The sequence below is a fragment of the Chinchilla lanigera genome, unplaced genomic scaffold (assembly GCF_000276665.1).
Source record: "Chinchilla lanigera isolate Chin_1 unplaced genomic scaffold, ChiLan1.0 scaffold00014, whole genome shotgun sequence".
Lineage (NCBI taxonomy): Eukaryota > Metazoa > Chordata > Mammalia > Rodentia > Chinchillidae > Chinchilla > Chinchilla lanigera.
In genome coordinates, this window is record NW_004955415.1 from 76,548 (window position 1) to 99,422 (window position 22,875).

Below are 22,875 nucleotides of genomic sequence, written 5' to 3' on the forward strand. Positions count from 1 at the left end.
ACTCACATAACTGTCTTTCACTGCTGGAGATTCACAGGTCCCAAAAGTCAAGGCACAGACGCAAGGTTATGGACGCCACGCCCAGAGGATGCTCCTCTGCCCTGAGAGAGGGGTGATAACAGGAAATACTTGAAGGCAAGTATTTGGCAAACTAGTGGGATAATATGAAGCCTGGCCTGAAACTGGTCTGAATAATACATAATTTGCAGCAAAGATTAGTTAGGCACTTAAGCTGACAGTGTGGGCCTGACTCCGAGGGAAAGGTGGGAGTTGTGAGGGCAGCAGGAAGGTCTCAGAGGCAGACCTGAGCAAAAAAGAGGAACACAAAAAAATTGCAAAACTGGGCTGGGCATGGTGATGCATGCCTAAAACTCCAACATTCCGATAGGCTGAGGAAGGAGGATCAAAATTTCCAGCATGCCCAGCCTGCCTAACAACTAAGTAAGACCATGTCTCAAAATAAAAAAGGGCTGGGGATATAGCTCAGTGTGAAGGCGCTGGGTTCAATCCTCAGAACCTACTTTTTAAAAAGAAAGAAAGAAAATACTGGAAAACCAAAAGTTGGAGTATCTGGGAGTTTGAAGAGAAAACTAACCCCCCCATTCACTGTGAGAGGAAGTTGACTGAAAGATAAACAATGGTGGACACCCTGGATGATGAAACTTTGCTTTGGGGGATACTCCTAGCTTTTGAAGCAAGCATGTCTTACTGTCTTAGTTATTTTTTTAGTTGCTGAAACAAAATACTCAACACTCAAAGTTAAAGGAGGACAGGTTTATTTCAGCTCGCAGACTGTAGAGGTTTCAGTCCATGGTTTGCTGGTTCCCTGGCAGGGTGGCATGGTAGAGGGGCAATGCAGAGAAGAAAAGCTTGTTGGTATGGCAAGCAGAAGGCAGTGAGCAGCAAGTAACCAGGAGCAAGCCTCCTTTTCCCTTTTACCCCATCCAGGCTACAAGCCTTTTGAGTGGTACCACCCATGCCCAAAGCAGGCCTTCCTATTATCATACCCCAAACTATGTTATACTAATTTAGTTACCATACACCCTTAATTCCAGTATCACACATCCTAAATCCAGCCACTTCTGAAAAGCCCTGCCTCTGACTGCATGAAGCCATGGGGGGACATGCAAATACAAGCCATGTCGAGTTAAGACACGAAGCAGTACTAAAACAAAGAAAGACAGAACACATACACACACAGTGAACCCGTACTTATATTGAAATAGTGCCTCCTCCCCACCTTTAGGCACTGTTACTTTTCATCTAGATATCTGATTTAATTAAACCATAACCTGATTCTTGAAATGATTTATCTTGGGAGGGGAAGGAGGAAAGGGGCCACAGCTCCATGTGCTGCTAGTGCGTTGTATGTTTGGTTTAACTTGATGTTTTCATATTCACGCTAGAGCTCTTTTTTTGTTGTTGTTGCTGTTATGGATGACTTTTCAGGAGTGGCTGGGCGGCTCTGGTTCTGAAAATATACAGTGGTGTTTGACTCTTATAGTATACACTTTGGCTGGAGAGAAACTGAACTTGAGAGCATTTTTCATGCATGACTTGTTTTGGTCCCTGGGTATGCAACATGCAAGGGACACAGTGGGGTAGACTGATAGTCCAAGGAAACTTAGTTTTTTACAGAAGAAGGATATGCTTTAAATGATTAGCAGAGAATGCCTTGTGTGAGTCCACCACAAGAATATCTAATAACAGTAGTATTTACAGAAATACGCTCATTGTCAAATGTTCCCCAAGGATATATACAGCATACTGTAACATATACCAAATAAAGAGCACAGAACGAGGTGTCAGAAGATCTGGAATCTGTAGTTGGCTTGAAACTAAGGTATATGACCTCAAGCAAATTATCGAACATTTCAGACAGACCTCAAATGTTCTGCCTACAAAATGAGATTAAGTATGCCTGCCACCTCCCTACCTCACAGACACGGTCAAATGTGAGCAATGAATAAAATCTCAGAAATTAAAATATTCAAGATCTTTAAAGATTCATATTAAATTATGTCATTAATATACAAAACTAAAGAATTTTCAAAAACTTAAATACATTTTAAAAAATTCTTAGTGCCTACCTTGGAAAGCGCATTGTGCTAGGTATTATGGGGTAGGGAGGGAATCTGTCCTTCAAAGATCTTTGTTTAGTATAAAAATTAAACTTATACTATAAAGATTTTTAAAAAGACACTTCAAATTGTATAGAGTTAGAGCCAAACAAGTAAACAGTTTCATTTAGATAGCTGATAGCAAATAAGACAAGTATGTGAAAATAAGTACATTATAGTACATACCTAAAAATCAATACTGGTGAACTTGTCTAGAGTATAAGTAAAGCACATAAATTTGAGCCAAATATTGGAAAGTCTTTTTTTTACATCTCAAATATATACAGCATTTTTTACATGCTGTATATATCCTTGGGGAACATTTGACAATGAGCTCAAAGGACTATTCCAGGCTTTAGAAGGGGCACTTGCATTAACAATTAGATTCTCAACAAAGTTCTGGAGGTCAGGACAAGGACAGCAAATACAGCACATGATGGTTTATCACCTTGGCTGGGCTATGGTGCCCAGTTGTCGGGTCAAACATTAGTCTAGATGTTGCCGGAAAGATATCAGTGGATGTGATTAACAATTATAACCAGGTGATGCTAAGCCTGGCAGACTGTCCTCCATAATGCAGGTGGGCCTCACCCAAGCAGCTGAAGGCCCTAAGGGCAAGCACTGAGAATTCTCAGAGAAGAAATTCTGCCTCAATATTTTACCATAGAAAATGAGGAGTTATTGATCAATGGGCAAAAAATTTTAGTCAAACAAGATTAACATGCCCTGGAGATCTGCAGTATGACACTATATTCTATAGTCAGCAGTAATATATAATACACTGAGAATTTGTGAAGAGGGTAAATCTCATGCTATGTTTTTACAATAATAGTAATAAAATCTAACATAGATTTTTTTTTTTTTTTTTGGTACCGGGTATCAAACTCAGGACCTTGCACTTGCCAGGCAGGTGCTTGTGCCACTGAGCTATATCACCGGCCCTATGAAACCTAACATAGAAATCCTGCCTGAGTTTCCAGACTGCCAGCCTGCCCTGTGGATTTGGGAATCAAGACTGCAACACCAGCTCCTCTTTGAATTTCTCACACATTTGCCAGGGTTTTGGCATGCCTCAGCCTAACTGCGGAGAGCTAGAAACAATCTCTCTGTCTCTCTCTGTATCTCCGTCTTTCTGCCTCTCATGCTTTTTCTCTCTGAAGGGAACTGACTATGACTATACAAAGCGAGAATATAAAAAGCCTAGAACGTGCAGGAGAAAACCGGGAACATGGGAAGCGGCAGCAAGCTGGCCCTGTCCATGTAATTCATCGTGGCCTGTCCATGCTCACTGGGCAGCTGCAACAGAGACTGGGACTTCAAATTAGGCTGAAAAAGACAGGGAGTCTGAGGTCTGCCCAAGGTTCACTGGGCCTGCAGGTGCCCCTTGCTCCCTGGTCCCGACTGAGTTTCCTGACGTCCATGCCCTATGCTCAGTACCCATCCCCTGGTACTGGTGGGGAACTATTAGAGAATTTTATCTATGAAGAAATTTAAAATCTGCCTGGAAATTGTACCCTAGATAAGACATTAAGTGTAGGAGAAGCTGAGTGAGTGATATACAGAAACAGTATTATTTTTGTAACTTGTCTCTAAAGCTAAAATTAGATCAAAATACAAAGTTAAATAAAAAATGTCTGGAAAGAACTAGCAGCATGTCTCAACACTAGAGTAAAGCGTTCCTTCCCTGACATTTGGACCCCCGCACACCCACATAAACTTCTGACTAAAACCTGTCCCTCTCTTGGTTGGTCCTAAAGTGAAACTACCAGAGGACAAGCCCCCCACACAGCATCAGGGTTCCACACAGACTTCCTATTCATGGAGCAGTAACAGGAAATCGGATCTACACATAGAATGGCAGGGGAAATCCGCACCATTTATTCAGAAAATGAAGACTCAGCCTCTTTCTTAAACATAGATCAATAACCAAAGCTCACCACTCACATTTAAAAACGAAACACAAGCTTCAGAGAGAAAAGCCAAGTAATTAAATATGGCACCTGACTCCAAAGAAACAGATAACCCAGAAAACATGAGATGTTTAAAGAGGGGATCTTAATATTTTCACGCTGTTTTCACAGGCATTATTAATATTTTCATTGAACAGGCTTGGGAAAGATGTACAAGAAATTAAGGCTTAAAACTATTATTTTTAAGGTTCAAAGTTTATAGTAGACTACTTAACTATCAACTTAGGAAGGGAAAAAGGTAAAACAAGTGAACAAACAACAAAAAGAATTATTATCACCACCATTACTATTACATCAAGTTAGTAATCGCCTGAGCACATCTAATACCAGAAGGAAATATCGGGACTGGGGATTTAGCTCAGCGGCACAGTGCCTCCCCGGCAAGCGCAAGGTCGTGAGTTCGATCTCCAGTACCAGAAAAAAACAAAACAAAACAAAAAAACCAGAAGGAAATATCCTGGAAAGGGCACCATAGCTTTTCATCATAAGCATTTCTGTGCTATTCTGTTTCTTAACAAATGCAGGTATTTTTTTTTTTTTCACAAAAACTTAAAAAGGGAAAAAGGAAAGAAATTCCTTTACAAATAATCTCCCCAGGATGAAAGAGCTTTTTTAATGTAGGCAATTCCCACTGACATCACCGATACACCTGACGGAAGAAGAAAAACATCTATAATGACAGGACTAAAAGGGAATCATCCCAAATGCAGGTTTGAGGGCTCAAGCAGTAAAGCAACTTGGAAATTTCTGTACTGATCTTTGTCAGAAAGCAGGAGTAGGCTTTTGTATGAGGAAAACTAATCAGCAGTTACACTCCTCTTCCCTATGCTGGACCCATCAGTGTGTGAGTAGCAGTGCTCTGTAAATCGAGGTGCAAAACGAGTCTATTACTTCAGATGCTGGGGTGCAGATTCATCTCCACACCTTCCTTTAGCTGAGGAGTGAAATGTGTAGAATGTTCAGCACTTCTTTGATCTACCAAACCATAAACTGTAACAGATATGCAGGAAAGGAATGGTGCTCATTGATAGTACCAACATGAATATATTAGTTATATTTACCATGAATGATAATTATGAACAGCTTTCTACCATATTATATGTACTCTGATCCTCAATATTCTCTGCAATCATATTAACTTGCCTTTTTAAAAATGAAATCAACATATCTACATGCCAGCTTCTTTTATTACTGCATTTCCCCTACCTACACCCATGATCGCTGCATTCTTTGCCTTGGGAAATGTATTCTTTGGTCTGATGAAATGTCTGGCTTTGTAAATACTGCATATTCCTCACAAGAGTGGGCAAAGACATTCTCACCTATTTGTCTTTCCCCAACTGACCTACAGGGTCTGTCAGCTGGGTTTTCTTCAGGTCACATGGAACATGGAGTATACAAAGTTGGACAATTCACTTGGGCTGCAAATACAAGCTGTCTGGGAAAACAATTTACTGGACGATAAAAGGGAAAGGCATCCTGTGGGTTTGGTTAATGCCGAGTGAACAGTTACAAAACTGCTGGGTGCCCCCAGGGCATTCAGTACAATCAAAACCTGTGATTGTTTTCCCCCTAGCTTCTCTTTCCTCTCACATTCTGACAGCTCAGCTCTAAACAGTTCACCTGCAGTCAAACCCATAGGTGGAAACAAAACAAACTTCTTCATCTCAGTACCGCAGGACATCATACTCCTTGATCTTTATCACCCTGTCCAAAGTGACATTCATAAGAAGAATGTAAAATCAGCCTGCAGCAAAGCACCCCTAAGGACACTGCAACCCCTCCCAAAGCACCTCTGAGAACAGCCCAGGGACCAGCAGCTTACAGTACTGCAGCTGGGAGGCAGGTATCTGAATTGACATTCCCCTGAAGCAACATCAGGCAGAAAATAATCATTTTCCATTTATTTTCTCATCTCTTATTGTGTAAAAGTGGAATTATAAGCAAAATACAAAAAACTCTGTTGGGTTTTGTGTCCTTGGCTGAACATTTTACTTGACCAGGATCCTTCAGTTAATTCCCATTTAAGCACTGCATTTTACCAGCTCCAGGTGACAGTGCTTATATGGTTACAATAGTACTGTGAAGGTTGACAGTGGACATCAAAGGTACACAAGTCCCTGCTCCTTTTTCTTCTTCCTGTTTTTGACAGCCATCTGATCAGATTCCAAGGCAAATCACCGTGGCAAAATCACCAAAGGCAATCAGAATAGGCCACAGGAAGGTGAGGCCTTCAACCTATTAGCCTTTGCACTGATCTCTCTGTACAGGACAAACAATGCTGACTACAGCAAGAGCCAGACAGCACACAGACACATCCCTTCTGATTAGGGCCAAGTCCCAAGGCCAGGTAAAAAGCAAGGCCTTAATCTCCTATTGCAACCATAAGAAATCTAGATGATAAGAAGCCTTACAGGCAAAATATCTCCAATGGTCAGAATCTGACAACACTCAGATGAGAAGGTAAAAGAAATCAGTTAGTGGGCAACTGAGGATTTGAATAAAACCTGTGATATCACACTGTAAAGATATACCTGCCTCCAGGCTCTCAATACATGACATTATCAGATGCCATCAACACAACACTGAATGGCCTGGGAAATCACTTATGTGGCCCAGTAGATTTTCTGAGCTTATTTGCAAAGCTGGTCTAATCTCTCCTGAATATCAGGGCAGTCTTGCCAACCAGCCAAACACTCACTTTAATCATTTTCAGATAAGAGAAAAACTGTTCTGTACATAAATAAAAAGCTTAACCCACTGAGATGGGTTCTGCCTCCCTATTCCACCCCTCTCTCTTCTTCACAAAGTACCTGCAGCCAAGGTACAACAACCCAATCAAAACCTTTAATCAACTTTCACTCTACCTGAAACATGGAATCTTTTTGAAATGATCTAAAATAATGTAGATGTAACTATAATTCTAGCTCTTTAAATCCTCATGAATACTATAGAAATTTCAAATAGTTCAGCTACTTTGGAAAATGATTCAGAAGTTTCTTATAAAAGCTGAACACAGATCTATCATCCTACTCAGTAATCGCATGCTTGGAACACGTTATGAGAAATGAAAACATGTTTGCACAAAAAATGGTATATGAATGTTTACAATGTCTATTTATAAAGACCCAAATCTGGAAACAATCCAAATATGCTTTAGCTGATGACTGGCTAAACTGTACATCCACAGAATGAAATACTACTCAGCAATAAAAGGGAACTAACTATTGATACACACTACAAACGAACAGATGTCAAATACAAGATATTTTGTGAAAGAAGCCAGACTGAAAAGGCATTATGCCATCTCTATGACATACTGGAAAAGGCAAAACTATAGGGTCAGATAACAGGTCAGCAGTGGCCAGAAGTTGGGGAGGGAGGAAGAGGTCACTACAAGATGGCACAAGAGAATTTTAGGGGCAATGGTCTGTTCTATGTCTTGGCTGTGATAAAAGTTACACAAGTACCTACATTTGACAAAATGCCTAATATTGTATGACAAAAAGGGGTGAGTTTTACAGAGTTAAGTTATACCTCAATGAATCTAACTTAAAAGCAAAGTCTCAGTCTAAAATATTCAATGTGAGAAACACAGATTTGAAAACAACAGAGTAACTTCTGGCCTACACCAAGATCTGGAGGCCTTCTCCCCAGCAGTCTGGAGCACTCCACAGACAGGCACCCTAGTTTCCTTGGATGCAGCTTAAATAAAGCCCTAATATGTAAATTAATTATATCAGCATAGTCTTTGATGTTTTTAGCCTGTTCTTCATGAAGGCTCCTGACAGTTTGGATTGAGATGCTTTTTACTTAGCAGGTTGCTGTACATGTCCCTACCTTGCTTTGCCTAGAGTTCTAACTGCCCGGATGCCAAGCTTTCATAGTCACTGGTGTGAAAAAAAAGTCAGACTGAGAATTTCAGCCTGGACTGTGTGTTTTTCACAATGACACAAATTAATCTTTGTTTTTCTGACTATAATAAGGAAAAAAGGGGCTTCCCTAATTCAGTGATATTCTCATAGCTTACTTCTACAGAATTATTTTTGGCAGGAAAATATTCAAGTCTTGGACATTCAAAGGTTTCACATTTTTCCTTTGGATGCCAAGACCACATGTTCTCCATTCTGAATGTAACTTGAAACAAAGCTTTATGTTCCCTACCCTTCTCCCAGTAAACAAATCAGCCAAACATTTATGAAAACCCACTGCACAGAAGTGAATGCTAAGGGCAGACAGAATAAGCAACTCAAAGACCCAGCCTTTGGCAGGTACTAGAATTGCTCAGACACCTCCAGTGGAAGGTGGATTATGAAGTGTTATAAAGAGAGGCATAAACATACGGCTAAGGCACTGAGAGGCAAGATAAGTAGGAATAATCTGGGAGAGAGGAATTTAAGCCCTGTCCTTGAAGGATGTGTGACTCCAGACATGCCAGGCTGAGGGACTGCTTTGCAGATTCTGGGTTCAGATTTATTTAAATCAGTCACTATCTGTTAGCATCGTGGACCTGGAAGCCATAGGTACTAAATTTTTTTTTAATTTTACAAATTTAGTGTCTTCAGGCCTCAAGCCTCTCCATTTCTCCAAGTCCCACTGTGCTCTAAAAATACAGGGGGAAAAGAGGCACCAGAGAGGGGTTAATAAATCATTCTGCATGTTGCAGCATGGGCAAAGTACCTGCAGAACAGAACTAATCACCGTATTTGGCAATTTAAAAATCCCTGGATCCAATCCTCAGTACCACAAATAAACAAAACAAAAAAAATCATTAAGCAGTTTTGATAGGAAAAATTTTAGCAGATAGTGGGCAAGGGATCGTGATGTCAAGGGATCCTGATGGGTTGGGTAAGTACCCTTACTTGCTACCCCTTCACATACTGAAGTCACCCACCATGTCTGTTAAGGCATTTCAACAGGGGCACCCTGGTGGAAGCACACTGCTTTGGTCACACATACGATGGTGGAGAGCTGCGTGAGAGAAATAATGAGGACAGGAGAAGAAGGTTGTAGTGGACTGGTAACTGGTGGTCAACTTGTAACTCCCAGCTGAACTGAGTAACTGTGGTGCTGGGTGTGGGAGGCCCACCTGAGGACTGTTGCCAGCAGCATAAGAGACAGACCTGGAGAAGAAGAAGCAGGCTTCTGGGAGCTGAGAGAGTCTATGGGGAGCTGGCTTTCCTGATGAACTTGGTTGTTTTCAGCCTCCGAGGAGCTTGGGACCTCGCTGGCACTGAGAATGGCTTTGGTTCACTTTGGGGAGCTCTGGACGTCACTTTGAGCATAGCTTCCTGGTTCCAGAGGGGAAGATGGTGCACTGCCAGCTTCCAGGAAAAGCTTGCTGCGTTGGCTTCCCTGATGGGAACTTGGCCATCCTGATCATCGGAGAAGCTCGGGACCTCACTGTTGCCAAGGATGGTTGTGGTACCTTTTGGGGGAGCTTTGGTTCTTCTGAGCATCATTTTCTGGCTCCAGTGCAGATCCCTCAGCCTGCTAGCATAGGTCCTTCTTCCTGATGGCACAGACTTTATAGATTCCACTACTGACCTTTGGGCCTTCCCAGCAGATCTTTAAAACAGGCCTGCATGAGACGTTGTCATGGGCTCTGGGCCTCCAGTTGGATTCATGAGAGGCATTGTTATGAGCTCTGGGTATTCAGCTCAACTCATGTAGGACATTGTTGTGGGATCCAGGCCCTCAGCTGGATTCCTTGGTCTTAGTGTGTGGACAGATTTCCTGCACTCTTTTGTATACTGTTCTTTGGGTGACTATTATAAATAATCATATGAAGTATGTGTCCTGTATTATATTATTCCCCTTGCAAAATAAGCCCCAAACCAACACAAAGGTGTACCGTGGCAGGCTTTAAGACAGGCTGGCACACTGGCTTCTGTCCAGTGGAGTATGCACTTGCGATCTTTAATCCCCTTGGGGCGTGGTACCAACAAAAAGCACTAATAATGAATGTAGGAGAATCTTCACTGTGGCATTATCATTACCAGTGAAAAACTGGAAATCACCAAAATGTTCATTAACACAGAAGTGCTTAAATCAATAATTGACTTGTTGTATAACAGCATGTAACAGACCAGGAAAAAATAAAAAATAAATGTAACAAGATATAAAGACTTCTAAGATAAATTACTTAAAATCCACAATGAAACACAGTATTTTCTAAGATTAAAATGTACTAATTATATATTTTACATGAAAATTAAAGTGGAAAAGAAGGTGTATAATAGGTCACCAGATATATTTGCATATGTTTTTAGAAACTAATAGAAAAATACACCAAAGTTGTTAACATTGTTTGATCTGAAGAATAAAAAATGACGGTAGGAAAGAGAAAATTTTAACTCTTCAATTCATACCTTTCACAACTACTTTTATTTAATAAAACAATTCCACAACTTTTACTGTCATCTAGTTATAATATAAGGGTAATCAAAACAATATGGGAAATATTTTAGAACTATACTCCCAATAAAGGACACCTAAAAAACTCACACAAATCTATATTGTCTTTTAATAACTTCTCACTTCATTGAGCATTTCTAGTTGGAGATACTTGGTAGCAGAGTAATATCTCCTTCTAGAAGAGCCTCCCCAGTAGCTTTGTTGACTTTGTTTTAGAATGAATTTCTTCCCTGTCATCTGATAGCAGGGTTATGTACTTGTCAAAACCAAGAACACAGCTCTCTGTCTTCACGTCAACATGGTGAGAACTCACCTTAGAAGGGACAGGGAGCACTGCCAAGGGAAAGCTGGACTCCCCTTAGTACAACTTTGGCCAATTCCAAGACTCCCTCCATGCTGGCATGTTTGGGAACCACTCAAAAAGGAATTCAGAAAGGAATTTAGGGGCTAGGAAATCAATGGTTAACTGCTCAACAGCAAGGACCAAGATCAGATTGGTGACACTGAGAGAACTCTGGATGCAAGAGCATTGCCTAGAGCCAAGGAAATTTGCATAACTGTGATAGTGGAAAGAAGCATCAATAATAGCAAATTGAATATGTCCAAAAGATTAGGTGCTTACGCTGTGATGTCAGTTGATTTTATTGTTTTAAAAAGTATGCAATGTTTTTCATCCTCCTCAGTTGGGGATTAAGATACACACTCTTTCCAGTGTGTTGGCCACAGAGCCTGTGAATGCGCTCAACATTCCTGGCAAGTGTTCTAGAGGTCCTGATTCCAATAAGCCTGGTCTCTGAGAATACGACTCAAAACACACAGGCATTTGCCTTTTCTCAATTTTTTTTCAAATTCAATCAGTATTACAAGCAAGCAAGAATTCCCAAATCTGAAAATCCCAATCTGTTTCAATGATAAAGCTGATACCTTTTCACTGAAGACTTCAAATATTGAAGCAAGTGGTTCAAGATTCATGAACTAGACTTAAAAATGAGAAAACACTAATTAAGAAATTCCCTCTCTGTCCTCATGTATGCCTAAGTATGTATACGACATGCACTTTAAAACAGATTCTCATCTTTTTTTGGTTAGAGACAAAAAAATCTTTGCCATATATTTAAAACAGTATTTGATTAGAGTCCAATCCCAAGAACCTCCTTGAGAAACACTGTCCTCTTTCTGCAAGTGTGAGGACTGGAATAAACTACTCTCCTGTGGATTGGACAGAATGTCCTTCCTCATCAACAGGCTCGCCATCTCTCACTATCACAGGTACCCCAAAGTGGAAAAGCCCTCAGGGCAGTCTGTTCTGCAGATTCAGAGCCTATTTCTACAAGAAACAGCAGAATAACCTATTCAGCTTGTTTTTCTAGATTCCAAGTTTACCCGAGGTGACTGGATATTTTATATTCTAATAAGATTATCTTTTCCCAATTCTCTTCCCCTCTTCTCTCTTGAGAAATTATATTAGGCCAGCAATAAATCTCTTTGTACATTTGGTACATTTAGTTAACCTAGGCTTGACTGCTACCACTCTTGGGGAATTAACTATTTGTGCTATGCTACCAATATAGCAAAGAAACAGCCAATTGTTTTAGAAACTGATCATAATAAATAATCCGATTATTATCACTAGAAACCAGTGAAGCATTTTTATTACAGAAAACCACTGGAGAGTATAGGCAGTCTAAGAACAACTAAGGAATTGCTAGGAAAAAAAGGAGTATTATCCTATTCCCTAACTCTCCTGGATAGAATAATAAAATAACTTCAATAGCAGGAAACAGTGTATCTCACAATATGGGAAATCTTAGGTCTTGATGGATATTTTTCCCTTTAGTGTTGTGTAGCTTCCAAAATAAACTAGAAAACTTTATGTGCAAGGGGAAGGAGGGACCTGGGAGGACACTGGCAGCAGTGTCTAAGTAGCCTGTAAGTTGCCTATCCAAGAATCAACCAGGTCTGTCTGCTGATCAAAAAGTAGAAAACGCTGACTTACAGTGGACCAGAATTCTGCTCTAGTAGCCAAGAATAAGACACAGATTTCTTGATCCCTTTTCAAATTCTTTGGCTTTCTCCAACCTGGAGAAAGTGCCCCAGCACGAATTAAGAGTATAGTGGACCCTCGAGGTACTACCGGCCTGATTACAAACAACTTGAGTTATGACTGGAATTTTAGTTTCAACTTACGACGAAAGTCTTGAGTTATGACCTGAATGCCGGGCCACTTGTGCTTCCAGATGGTCTCAGATACAGATTTAACCTTTATAGAGTTCTGGAAGGAACACTAACAATATCCTTCCCTGTATGGGGTTAATGGAGAAATCCTGGGCCAGTGTTTCTCTAGGACAGAGATCTGCCTGTGTACAGGAGAGAGACTGTGAAGGCTGTGAAGAGGAGCCTGAGCCTTCAGTTGACAATCTGAGCTACCACCAGCCCTAGGAATGAATTGAATTCTGAAGTCAAGGACCCACCGTAGAACCTGAGATGCTACTCCAAATGGGCACTGGCCTCTCTCCAGCATGCTTGGTCTTGGAGTTGGCTCCCAGCTAATGCTATGCAAACATCCAGCATTCCAAAGCTTAGGCCACACACAGAAGCGATCAGGTGGAGCTGGCCACAAATGGACTTTTGTACACTGGGGAGAACAGGCAGGGAGATGAAGAAAGAGGGTGAAGGGAGGTCAAGAGCAGGGGTGAGGAGGAGAGTGCCTCACAAACACTTCAAAACTCAGCCCAGGAGAAGTACAACTCACATATTCTTCCGTGGATGTCAACCTGAAAAAAGCTATCTTTTTTTAAAACAAGTCATTCCTTCCCCTACAACACTCCCTGTCAATTTCCAGGTCATGTCACGAATTGATATGCTAAAAAGATTTGTGGATTTTTTTTTAAAAGCCCCCAAAATATTTGTAGATGTTACCTTAAAAAGACCTAAAGTGATGGATTAAAGTAAAAAAAACTGTGACTAGAAACTGGAAGAAATATTAGTACATGCCATAAGGCATCAGGGGAAAGTATGCAGGCACCAAATTCAGAGAGTCTACCAGAAAGTTCTTTCTCAGCAGCTGCTCTCATGCAAGCCAGCACGTTGTACTTTTCACATAATTGCTTTTCAGGTCTGCCTCCAAAATAATTCCTCCGTGAATACCTAAGTCAGCAAACAACAGGAATTTTTATATTGATCCTATAACCCTGGCAGGTCTATGAGCTATAGGACTCAATCGGGGAAAACACATAAAATACTGCCAACCTGCATAAAAAATTTTTACTTAATGTAGATGGTGCGGAAAATGCATCCATTTTTTTTCCTTTTCCCAGATTCTGGCAGACTTCTGTTTTCTTATACAGAGCCCACTTGTATGGCAATTATGCCCAGACCAGCTTTCGCTGAATCCATTAGAGACAGACAGCCCAATGCGCCTTCCTGGACAGAGAGCCCAATGCGCCTGCCCTTAGGGACAAGGTCTGTTTACAGGGCACAGTCCCTTCCTGGATGGCCTGACCTGTATCCTGGGCCTCAGAGCTCCAGGTTGGATCCTTGCTCTTCCAGGCTACTGCCTCCCTGACTTTTGGGTCTGATCCACGCTGTTCTATTCCTAGGTACAAATTCATCTTGTCTCCATTATGGTTTTACCGGCACCCTGCTCACCTTCCAGTAACATCTCCCAGCTGACTTGGACCCTGGTACTCAGGCACCTGGCCTACTTCAGGAGGAAGAACTACCTTTCGAAGAGAGATATATTTTTAAAACTTAGTATATTGTTTCCAGATAGTCAAGTTGTCCACCAATTAAATATACAGCAAAGTTATTTGTTCAACAAGTCTACCAAACATCTATTACTATAAGACTCTTCATGCTGAAGGTACAAAAATAAGCCACTGTGTTTATCCTCACCTATTACTAATGTACGACACTGGGTAGAAATCAACCCAACCCATCAAACTTACATTATGAAAACAAAGCAAAACAATAATATCTTAGAGCTATTCTCAACTTTATCATTTTCAAAAGGGTTATATCTCTTTTAACATTAATGATTTTAAGTCAAATTCTTACTAGCAAAGGGGCTGGGGATTTAGCTCAGCGGCAAAAGCGCCTGCCTGGCAAGTGCAAGGTCGTGAGTTCGGTTCCTGGTACCGGAGAAAAACCAAAAAAAAAAAAAAAATTCTTACTAGCAAATTGAAAGAAACTGCTAACATCATTTAAATAACCTTATCAGGCTATCCCTATTCCCCTCCCTTTTATCACACCTCTTTCATTAACTTCCCTCTCTCTCCATAGCTTCGATAAGAACAGCTTAGAAATGTGATTCCTGGAACTCGTATTCTACCTCTCAATGCCAAAAGAAACAGAATTTTATGGCCCAAAATGATCAGATCAGGTCTAGGTTATGAAGAGTAATCAAAAAATACAGTAATTGTTCAAATGTATTAAAAATTATGAATGAAGACACACTATCATTCTGCCTCACAGAGGACACTCACTTCTGTTGTTCTTTCCACCTCTGAGACAGTTCTGGAAGTCTTCTTCCCTGCTTGTATTTGTGTTCTCATGGCTGCCTCCATATCCTGAATTGATTCAAAATATTTCTCTTCCATGGTTATTTGATTTTGGGGAGGAACCAGAAGTCACATGTGCCAGATGCAGTGAGTAAGATAAATGAGGACACACTATAATGTTTTTATGAGCCTACCTTTTTGTCGGATGCCACTCAGCAGGAGCATTCACCATATTTTTTTTATCATACCCTGTAAAGACACTCATGGAAGGGGACCTCCAGAACTGCTTCAGAAAGTGGCAAGAAAAACGGGATAAATGTGTCAGAAGCAAAGCAAAGTATTCTGAGGGGAATGAATGGCAACGAATCTTTGATTGTAACAGAGTTCAAAAATTTAAACATTAACGCTATACTTTGAGCTCACCATGTAGATGGCAGCAGAACCAAGAGATCTTGGGTCTCTTGAAGACCTCCACACCCCTAGGTAAAGCTAACAGTACCAAGTTACTCACTGGAAGATAATAACAGGTAGGATCAAGATAACAGGCAAGATCTTGAAATAGATGCTCCTGGAATAATCTTCAGTCTACAGAATTATAAAAGCTAACAAAGAACACTTGATAGCCATCTAACAGTTCAGAACAAAAGGAATTTCTACTACTTTTAAACAAATGAGGTCATGATTCCTGAGTTAGCACCTTTTAAAAAGTTTTATTGGTAGAACCACAAAGGGTTTTAATGTTATTCGGTAAGAAAGGTATAAATTTGGAACTTTAGTCTTATTCTTGCCATCTTACAACAGTGGATCAGAAAGCTTCTTCTTTGATGTTCAGACACATTCTCTAAGTCTTATTATCTAGATTCTATATAAAACTGAATTTTACTGTTGTCTATAAAATGCTACACTAACGTATTCAATATATAATTCTTGAGTCCAACTACAAAACTTGCCTGTCTCCCATGATACTACCACCAGTCCAGTGCTCAGGCCACAGACTCGGCAGTCACCTGTTTTGCTATCAATTCCTCTTTGCTTGGCCACATGTCTTTCCATCCCCACTACTGTGCCTTTACTCAAATTATCATCAAATTATACCTGGATTACTGTGTCAACCTCCTAATTAGCTGCCTTGCTTTCACCTATGTCCCTGTACAATCTATCCTCCATAAGTAGTCAATGATCTGGGTGCCCACAGCATGCAAGGAAGTCATGGTGTATTTTGTCCCAACAAATACAGCACTGACTGCTGGGTAGTGATATAATGAACAGGAAGGTGGGGAATGTTTGGGATCTACTGGAGTTAGTGACCTCATAGCATCACTACACTTTGAAAAGGCAAAAATGAATTACTTTAAATAACTCTAAGAAGACAGCTGTAATTATTTGGATGCATGCCACACAGAACACCACAGAATGGACACCACACATAGTGACACATTCCAGGGGATATGAAATGACAGTCAGAGGAAGACCACAGATGAACTGAATAGACTTAGTGAAGAAGGACATGGCACAGTGTTATGGTTTCTGTCTGTGTGTCTCTCCAAAGCCTCATGCGGCCATGGGGCAGGCTTTTAGAGTTGATTGAGGTGTGAGAGCTACACCCACCCTGGGGTGGATAGTTTGCATATGTAAGGGAGAGGAAAAGGGTGCTTGAGGCCATTCCTCCCACATTCCGCCCTGGTGTGTGCTTGCTGCTTTTGCTGTGTTCTGCGGACATGAGCTGTAGCTCTCTGCCATGTGCCACTCTGCTTTATAATCTGCCAAATACGGACTGAAACCTCCACAAACTGTAAGCGAAATAAACCTTTCCTTCCTTAAATTTGGGCGTCAGATATTTTGTCCCCGCAGCGAGAAAAAAAGTAACCAAGACACACAGAAAGACATAAAGAATGAAGTTGGGAAACCAACAATACTCAGCCACCAGGAAGATGTTAACTCCTAGTACAAGTGATGAAACCAGTTAAGAATTCCAGCCACACAGCAAGGCCTTTGAGGGAACAGACTTTGCATTATCTCACCCCTGACACCATTTGTCTGGTGATTATCAAACGTGGAGATGAAGGTTATATTTAAATGTGTGTTAAGTTTCAAGTCCCTTCCCCACCACTTATGTCGGGCCTGTACACAAATGGCAGCTTTGTGACTGTGAGAGATACACCTGCTGCCCGTCCCTGTTCTTGGTGCCTCCCTCACTAAAACAACAGCAACAACAACTGATGCCTCTTGTATTTGGAAGGACAGAGGAACTTGCACATACAAAAAAATCTAAGGGCACACAGATGCAAAAGCCATTTCAATAACCCAAAAACTAGAATGAACAGTTACTACAGTCGGGGCTTGTTTTCTATACTGATTTAAAAATAGTTACCTGCTTTAGCACTGCACACTACACTGGCACTGAGATGACCACATCAGAGGGGAGACTATCAAGTAGTCATCTGCCAGGGTCCCGACAACCTTGCTGGGGGGAAACAGCATCGTGTAGGTAGGTCTTCAGAAGGTAGCTGAGTCCATTGGTATCCTTTCAGGATTTTTAACCTGTATAGAATCCAGCTCTTTCACATACCATTTTTTTCTGGTGTATGAGCCCCTTTCCAAAACCGAATTTCTTTTACGAATCAGACATTAACAGGGGTTTAGGAAGGAATTAATTTCCACTGGGCCAGTGCTGAGATGTTGCTACAGTGGAGGGTGCTGGCAGAAATTCTGCCTGGAGGGAGCAATCGATCAGCAGAGTAAAGAGCAGAGTAACTACAGAAAGTCCCCCTGGACTTAAGCAACCAGAGGACAGAGATTCTGTCTTATCTCTTTAGCCCCAGAACCTAGCAGGTGCCCAGCATTCACAAAATGCTTGTTGAGTTGAACTGAACAACTGTAAAGAAGAAGAAAAAAGCCCAGAGGTGAAAGCTTGGTGAGTGGGGTGAGAAACTGAAGGAAAATAGGGCTTGAGGGTACAGGAGGAATGAGCAACTCTAGCAGTAGAGGAAGAGAGAGAAAATTACAAAAAGGGAATGGAAAATATGAAAAAGACCTGACAAAAACATTGTATTTGCACACAGGCATGCACACACGTGCACATGCAAACAGCAAGGACCAATGGAGATGAGAACTCACCTAGAAGGATAGGGGCGAGGGTGCTGTGAGGTACCCTGGTTGATTTCAGCCCTTGCCTCCAAGATGGGAGGTGGCTGCAGGGGCTGGAGAGAGCCAGAAAGACGTACACCAGCTGCAAGCAGCATGCAGCAGGAAGCACACCCACCAGCAAGCCAACTCTGGGCACTCAGCTCTAGCCCTTTCCTTCCTCCAACAGAGACCTCATGGGCTAGCCCTGTACCACTCATTCCAAAGGAGATTGCCTGCAGTCCTACTTCCCAATGTAAACCACAATTTACCTGAAAATCTACCCTGTCTTTTAATCACTTATATATAGCAAAAAAAAAAAAAAAAAAATCTGCTCTATAAATAGGTTGCAAAACTGGGTTGTGCTTTTTTGCAAACATTAAAGTAGAAACAGCCCTGACACAGATCAGTAATGTTTTGCCCATTTCCTCACGCTGCTCTGTTTATTTTTAGCCCCTTACACAGGGCCCAATATTTGTAGCATAAACTCCTTATCACCTCCAGGAATACTACCAACTAATGACCAAAGCAGAAAAAATTTAATTCACTTTATTCTTACATTCTTTTAAAAATAGAAATATTTTAAAAAGAATGATAAGAGTAAAGTGAGTTAAGCAGGCATTTTTTTACTACCTCATTATATAGATTCAGGCCTTTAGGGAAGGAGATCATGAAGGTAACAAAATTCCACACCTTCTTCATTACTCCATTTTCTTCCATTTGCCAATTTATCTAAGAGTTCAGTTCTTTATCCTACAGGCAGAAAAGTATATGCTAATGCACGTAAATTTAAAGAGAGAGTTGGGGTTGCTTTACTTGCACATCATCATCTAGTACATGAAAAAAACAGGGCAGAAAACCCTAGTGAGGCGCTCCACAAAGCACAGCAATATAAAAGGTGCATTATTAAAAGCAGTGGACACTGAAGCAAGTAATTGGGGCCTGATTCTCTACAGAGGTGGCCTTTTCCATCTCTCTGTTTCCCAGGAGTTCAGCATGAGACCTTCACACAGCAGAATCGGTTGATGCCAGTCAAGTGAAAAGCAAGTTTCTTCTAAACACAAAACACATTACGATTATTTGTGGACTACTGCTGTCTGCAGTGAGCTTGCGAACTTCTGGGGGTTCTGAAAGAGTTCCATTCTCATTTGCATCCTTCTCCCCTAGTCAAAACCGGAAATGACATATATGCTCAGGAAGTCTTGACTGAAAGATGAGATTGTGTCACTCCATGACCCTTGGTAAGCTGCACGACTCCTTCATGTCCTCATGCAGAAGGTTTAACTGTAGTCCCGACAACAGCTATCAGCGGCTATGTAATCACTCTGAGATTCTGGGTGAGATTTCATTTGGCAGAATATGTGTATAATTTCTCTGAGAAGAGGGTACTCATATTTTGTTGTTCCAAAAAAGTCTGCAACTGTGTTCCCTGTTCCCACAAATTTAAGAATCATTAGCCTAAAACAAAAATATTGGATCATAAACCATGTACTAGATATGTGTCTACACAGTAGATATGCACACTTGTGCTGTATTAGGTACATTATGAAACAAATATAGAAATTACAAAAGCATGGGGTTAAATTTTTCTTTGATTATATTTAATAGTACAAACTTGTTATCTTACTAAATTCATTTAACAATGACGGAATGTGCTTCATTGTGTTTGAAAATTTAGGTTTAATTGTTTGTGATATGGGGCTAGCGAGGCAGCTCAGTGGCACAGCGCCTGCCTGGCAAGTATGAGGCTGAGTTTGATTCCAGGTATCAAAAAAAAAAAAAAAATTATTTGTGATATGTTAATCTGGAAGTTTTACTCTAAATTCAATTTATTTTATAATAGCTAGGTTTTAATGGTTGTCACAGTTAAAAGCTATAAAATTACACATAATATAAACATTTCTAAACATTGTTTTTTGTAACATTCTCTCTATTTTTTTTTTTTCCCTCCGGTACCGGGAACCGAACTCACGACCTTGCGCTTGCCAGGCAGGCGCTTTGCCTCTGAGCTAAATCCCCAGCCCCAACATTCTCTCTAAATGTAAGTTTCTTTATGGTTCATTCTCTTTTTAAAGGAAACATTTATCTTGAAAGGTAGATTTATTATATTTAGGTGCTTTTTCCATCTGCTGAGGAGTACACTCAAGTTGGTTATTACCACAGAAATGGTTAATAGGGATATTTTCTTTTTCATAAAATATAAATGAATGTAACTTATTTGTAAGTTTGACAACTTTTAGCACAATAACCAGCAAACTTCTGTGAGGTACAAAGGATTTTCATGGACCTTCATCAGCTAAACAAACATATGGCATGGTATGGCTTCTACTACACAAGATGTCAAAGGTTTGTTTTTATAAAATTAACCTCATTAATAATATTCTGAAAAAGTCTGTGTAATTCTGGTTTCCACATCTTGGTTGCAGCATCTTGCTTATTAATAATGTAGTGAATAAACTCATCTCTTACAACTTTATCCAGGTATCTTTCTCCATGAAACAGCTAGCTGTTAAGAGCAAACATTATTCAGGTTTCTTTTTTTCTATAAAAACATTTTCATAAGGACTGTGAGCAAGTCTCCTGTGGGGGTCATCAAAGAGAAGCTCTTAATGTATTTCATCAGTGAAACAGAAATGAACTACCTGGAAGATCTAAGTTGTTCCAAATATAAACCAAAGCTTTTGCCCTCTATGATCTAATCTCATACACTATTTGTTTCTTCAGAACTTTGGTAACATTTTTTCTAATTTCTTCAACAGCAATTCCTGACAAAGAAACTCATTTTAAGTAATATTTTTTAACATACTATCTTATCTTGTTTCAGGACAAGACCAAGAAGGAAGAATTAGGAAGCAGAACAAATGTTTCCTGAAGATAGGTGGCTTCTGTATACACAAGTAAAAAACTTCAAGAGAGGATTAAAAACACATAACATTTAAGTCAGTGAAATTTTACTAAGGTTATTAGGTGAGGTGCTAGGGTGCAGCTCAATGGTACAGCATAAGCTTAACATGCACAAGGCCTGGGTTCAATCTCAGCATCGAACAAAGGAAAAGATTACTAGGTGAATTAAACACTGAAGAAAATTGTAGAGCTTATTATATATGTTTTCTAATCATGATACCTTTGTATTATCCTTAAGAAGTGTCTCAAGGTCAATTATTCACTTTCTTCCAATGTGTTCATTCTTAATGATAACAGAAGTAAATCTATATTTCAATTATTCATCAGTTTTGAGATTTAGGGGCCAATGTATAAGATCTACTTGGATTGTTATTGTTTTCAACCTAAAACTTAAGCCAAAGAACTTAGAGTGACATGTCACCTCCTCCAGTTTTATACTGTTCATTTGTGCTTGCTTACACAAATAATGATACCTACACATTTTGTATTTGCTTTTTCCCCAGAATTCTTTCAAAGCTATTTTGCTGTTTTTGTTGATAACCAATGTAATTGAAAATAACTAATATTCTGTAGATTAACTTAGCTGGACAGAGAAATACCCTGCAGCATCCTGCACACAGGGGAGGGAACAATTGTGGTGCTCCATATACTCCTCCCTTACAACACCTTATGTATCTTATTTAACACACTGCCTTCTGACCTAAAGATCAGGTGAGGGTGTAAATGTCAATCTATATATCATATCAGTAAAACTTAATTTTTTTTGCTATAAAAATGAAATAGAGTTCTAATATTTTCTTCCTATACCCTTAGATGTTAATCTTATAAATTCACTCTGGAAACCCAGGTCAAGATAATCCGTAATGCCACTTCCAATTCACAAATGAAAAGTTAATGGACGTTGCCTTGGAAGAGCTCTGGTTCTCGCTATCTGAGTAGTGTAAGAGCTCCTGGGTCATCCCCAAACTCAAGTCTCCTTACTAGTGGTTCCAAAGAAACTGTCTATCCAGGAGCCATGGAGAGAAGAATCCAGAAAGACCACTGGAGTGAGTTTTCTCCCATGGTGACTTAGAATAGAATCTAGGTGAACTGTCCGGAGTTGGGAGAACTGGGCAATGTCAACAAGTCTCTGTCTCAAAGCAAAACTTATCAGTACACACAGACTGCCTTTGGAAACCTTAACAGCTGCAAGTGGGAGGGATGTGACGGGGTCGTGTGTTTTCATGGTTGTTCTTCTGGACAGCTCTACTTTGTATGTGGGGGAAAAACTGAATTCTATTATACAGAAAGTAATAGTTTTCTAAATTCAGTCTCTGTCACCTGGATTATTGCTTTGAACATATTTTTCTACATGTGCCACCGGAAGGGCAGGCACTCAGGAAGTCAGCGTGTACCGCTGCAAGTAGGGGTAACACAGTCATATTCCAGGCAGTGGTCCTGGGACTGAGGGTGACATCAAGAGTCTGAAAAGACAGTCATAAACATTTAGGAAAAAAATTGTTCCTTAGCAGCAGGAGCTGGTTACCCATAAAAAAGGCAAGTTTAAAATAAAAACAAGACCAAAGGATGAACTCTGGAATATGTCTGGTCTTATTCCCTTTATGAAAACTAGCTTATCTCTTGTTTTTAGGGATCTCCCAGAGATTCTAAAGCCTCTGATTCCTTCCAGGGATTACCCACCCTTCTAACCAGAATCCTTCAAAAAGTTAAGGATAATTCCATCCTTAGGAAATTGGTAATTGACTTTGTCTGAGGAAAAGTAGGAATATATAAAATAGATGCCATTTAGTTTTTCTTTGGAAAAAAATTTTGTTAACAAAAAGAGAAGCACAAGAAAAATAA

At 40.3% G+C, this 22,875-nt stretch overlaps 2 protein-coding genes across 3 annotated transcripts in view; one reads left to right on the top strand and one right to left on the bottom strand.

Moving 5' to 3' along the window:
* Positions 1–22,875, bottom strand: part of LOC102028081 (E3 ubiquitin-protein ligase MARCH3) — a gene marked incomplete at its 3' end in the record, with an annotated part of 149,218 nt that overhangs the window by 76,279 nt on the left and 50,064 nt on the right.
* The window catches only part of LOC102023351 (skin secretory protein xP2-like), a 45,597-nt gene continuing 26,012 nt past the window's right edge, over positions 3,291–22,875 (top strand). Inside the window, exon 1 of the mRNA XM_013512119.1 lies at positions 3,291–3,567. Within this exon, the coding sequence (XP_013367573.1) occupies positions 3,291–3,567 (277 nt within the window). The remainder of the gene's footprint in view (positions 3,568–22,875) is intronic.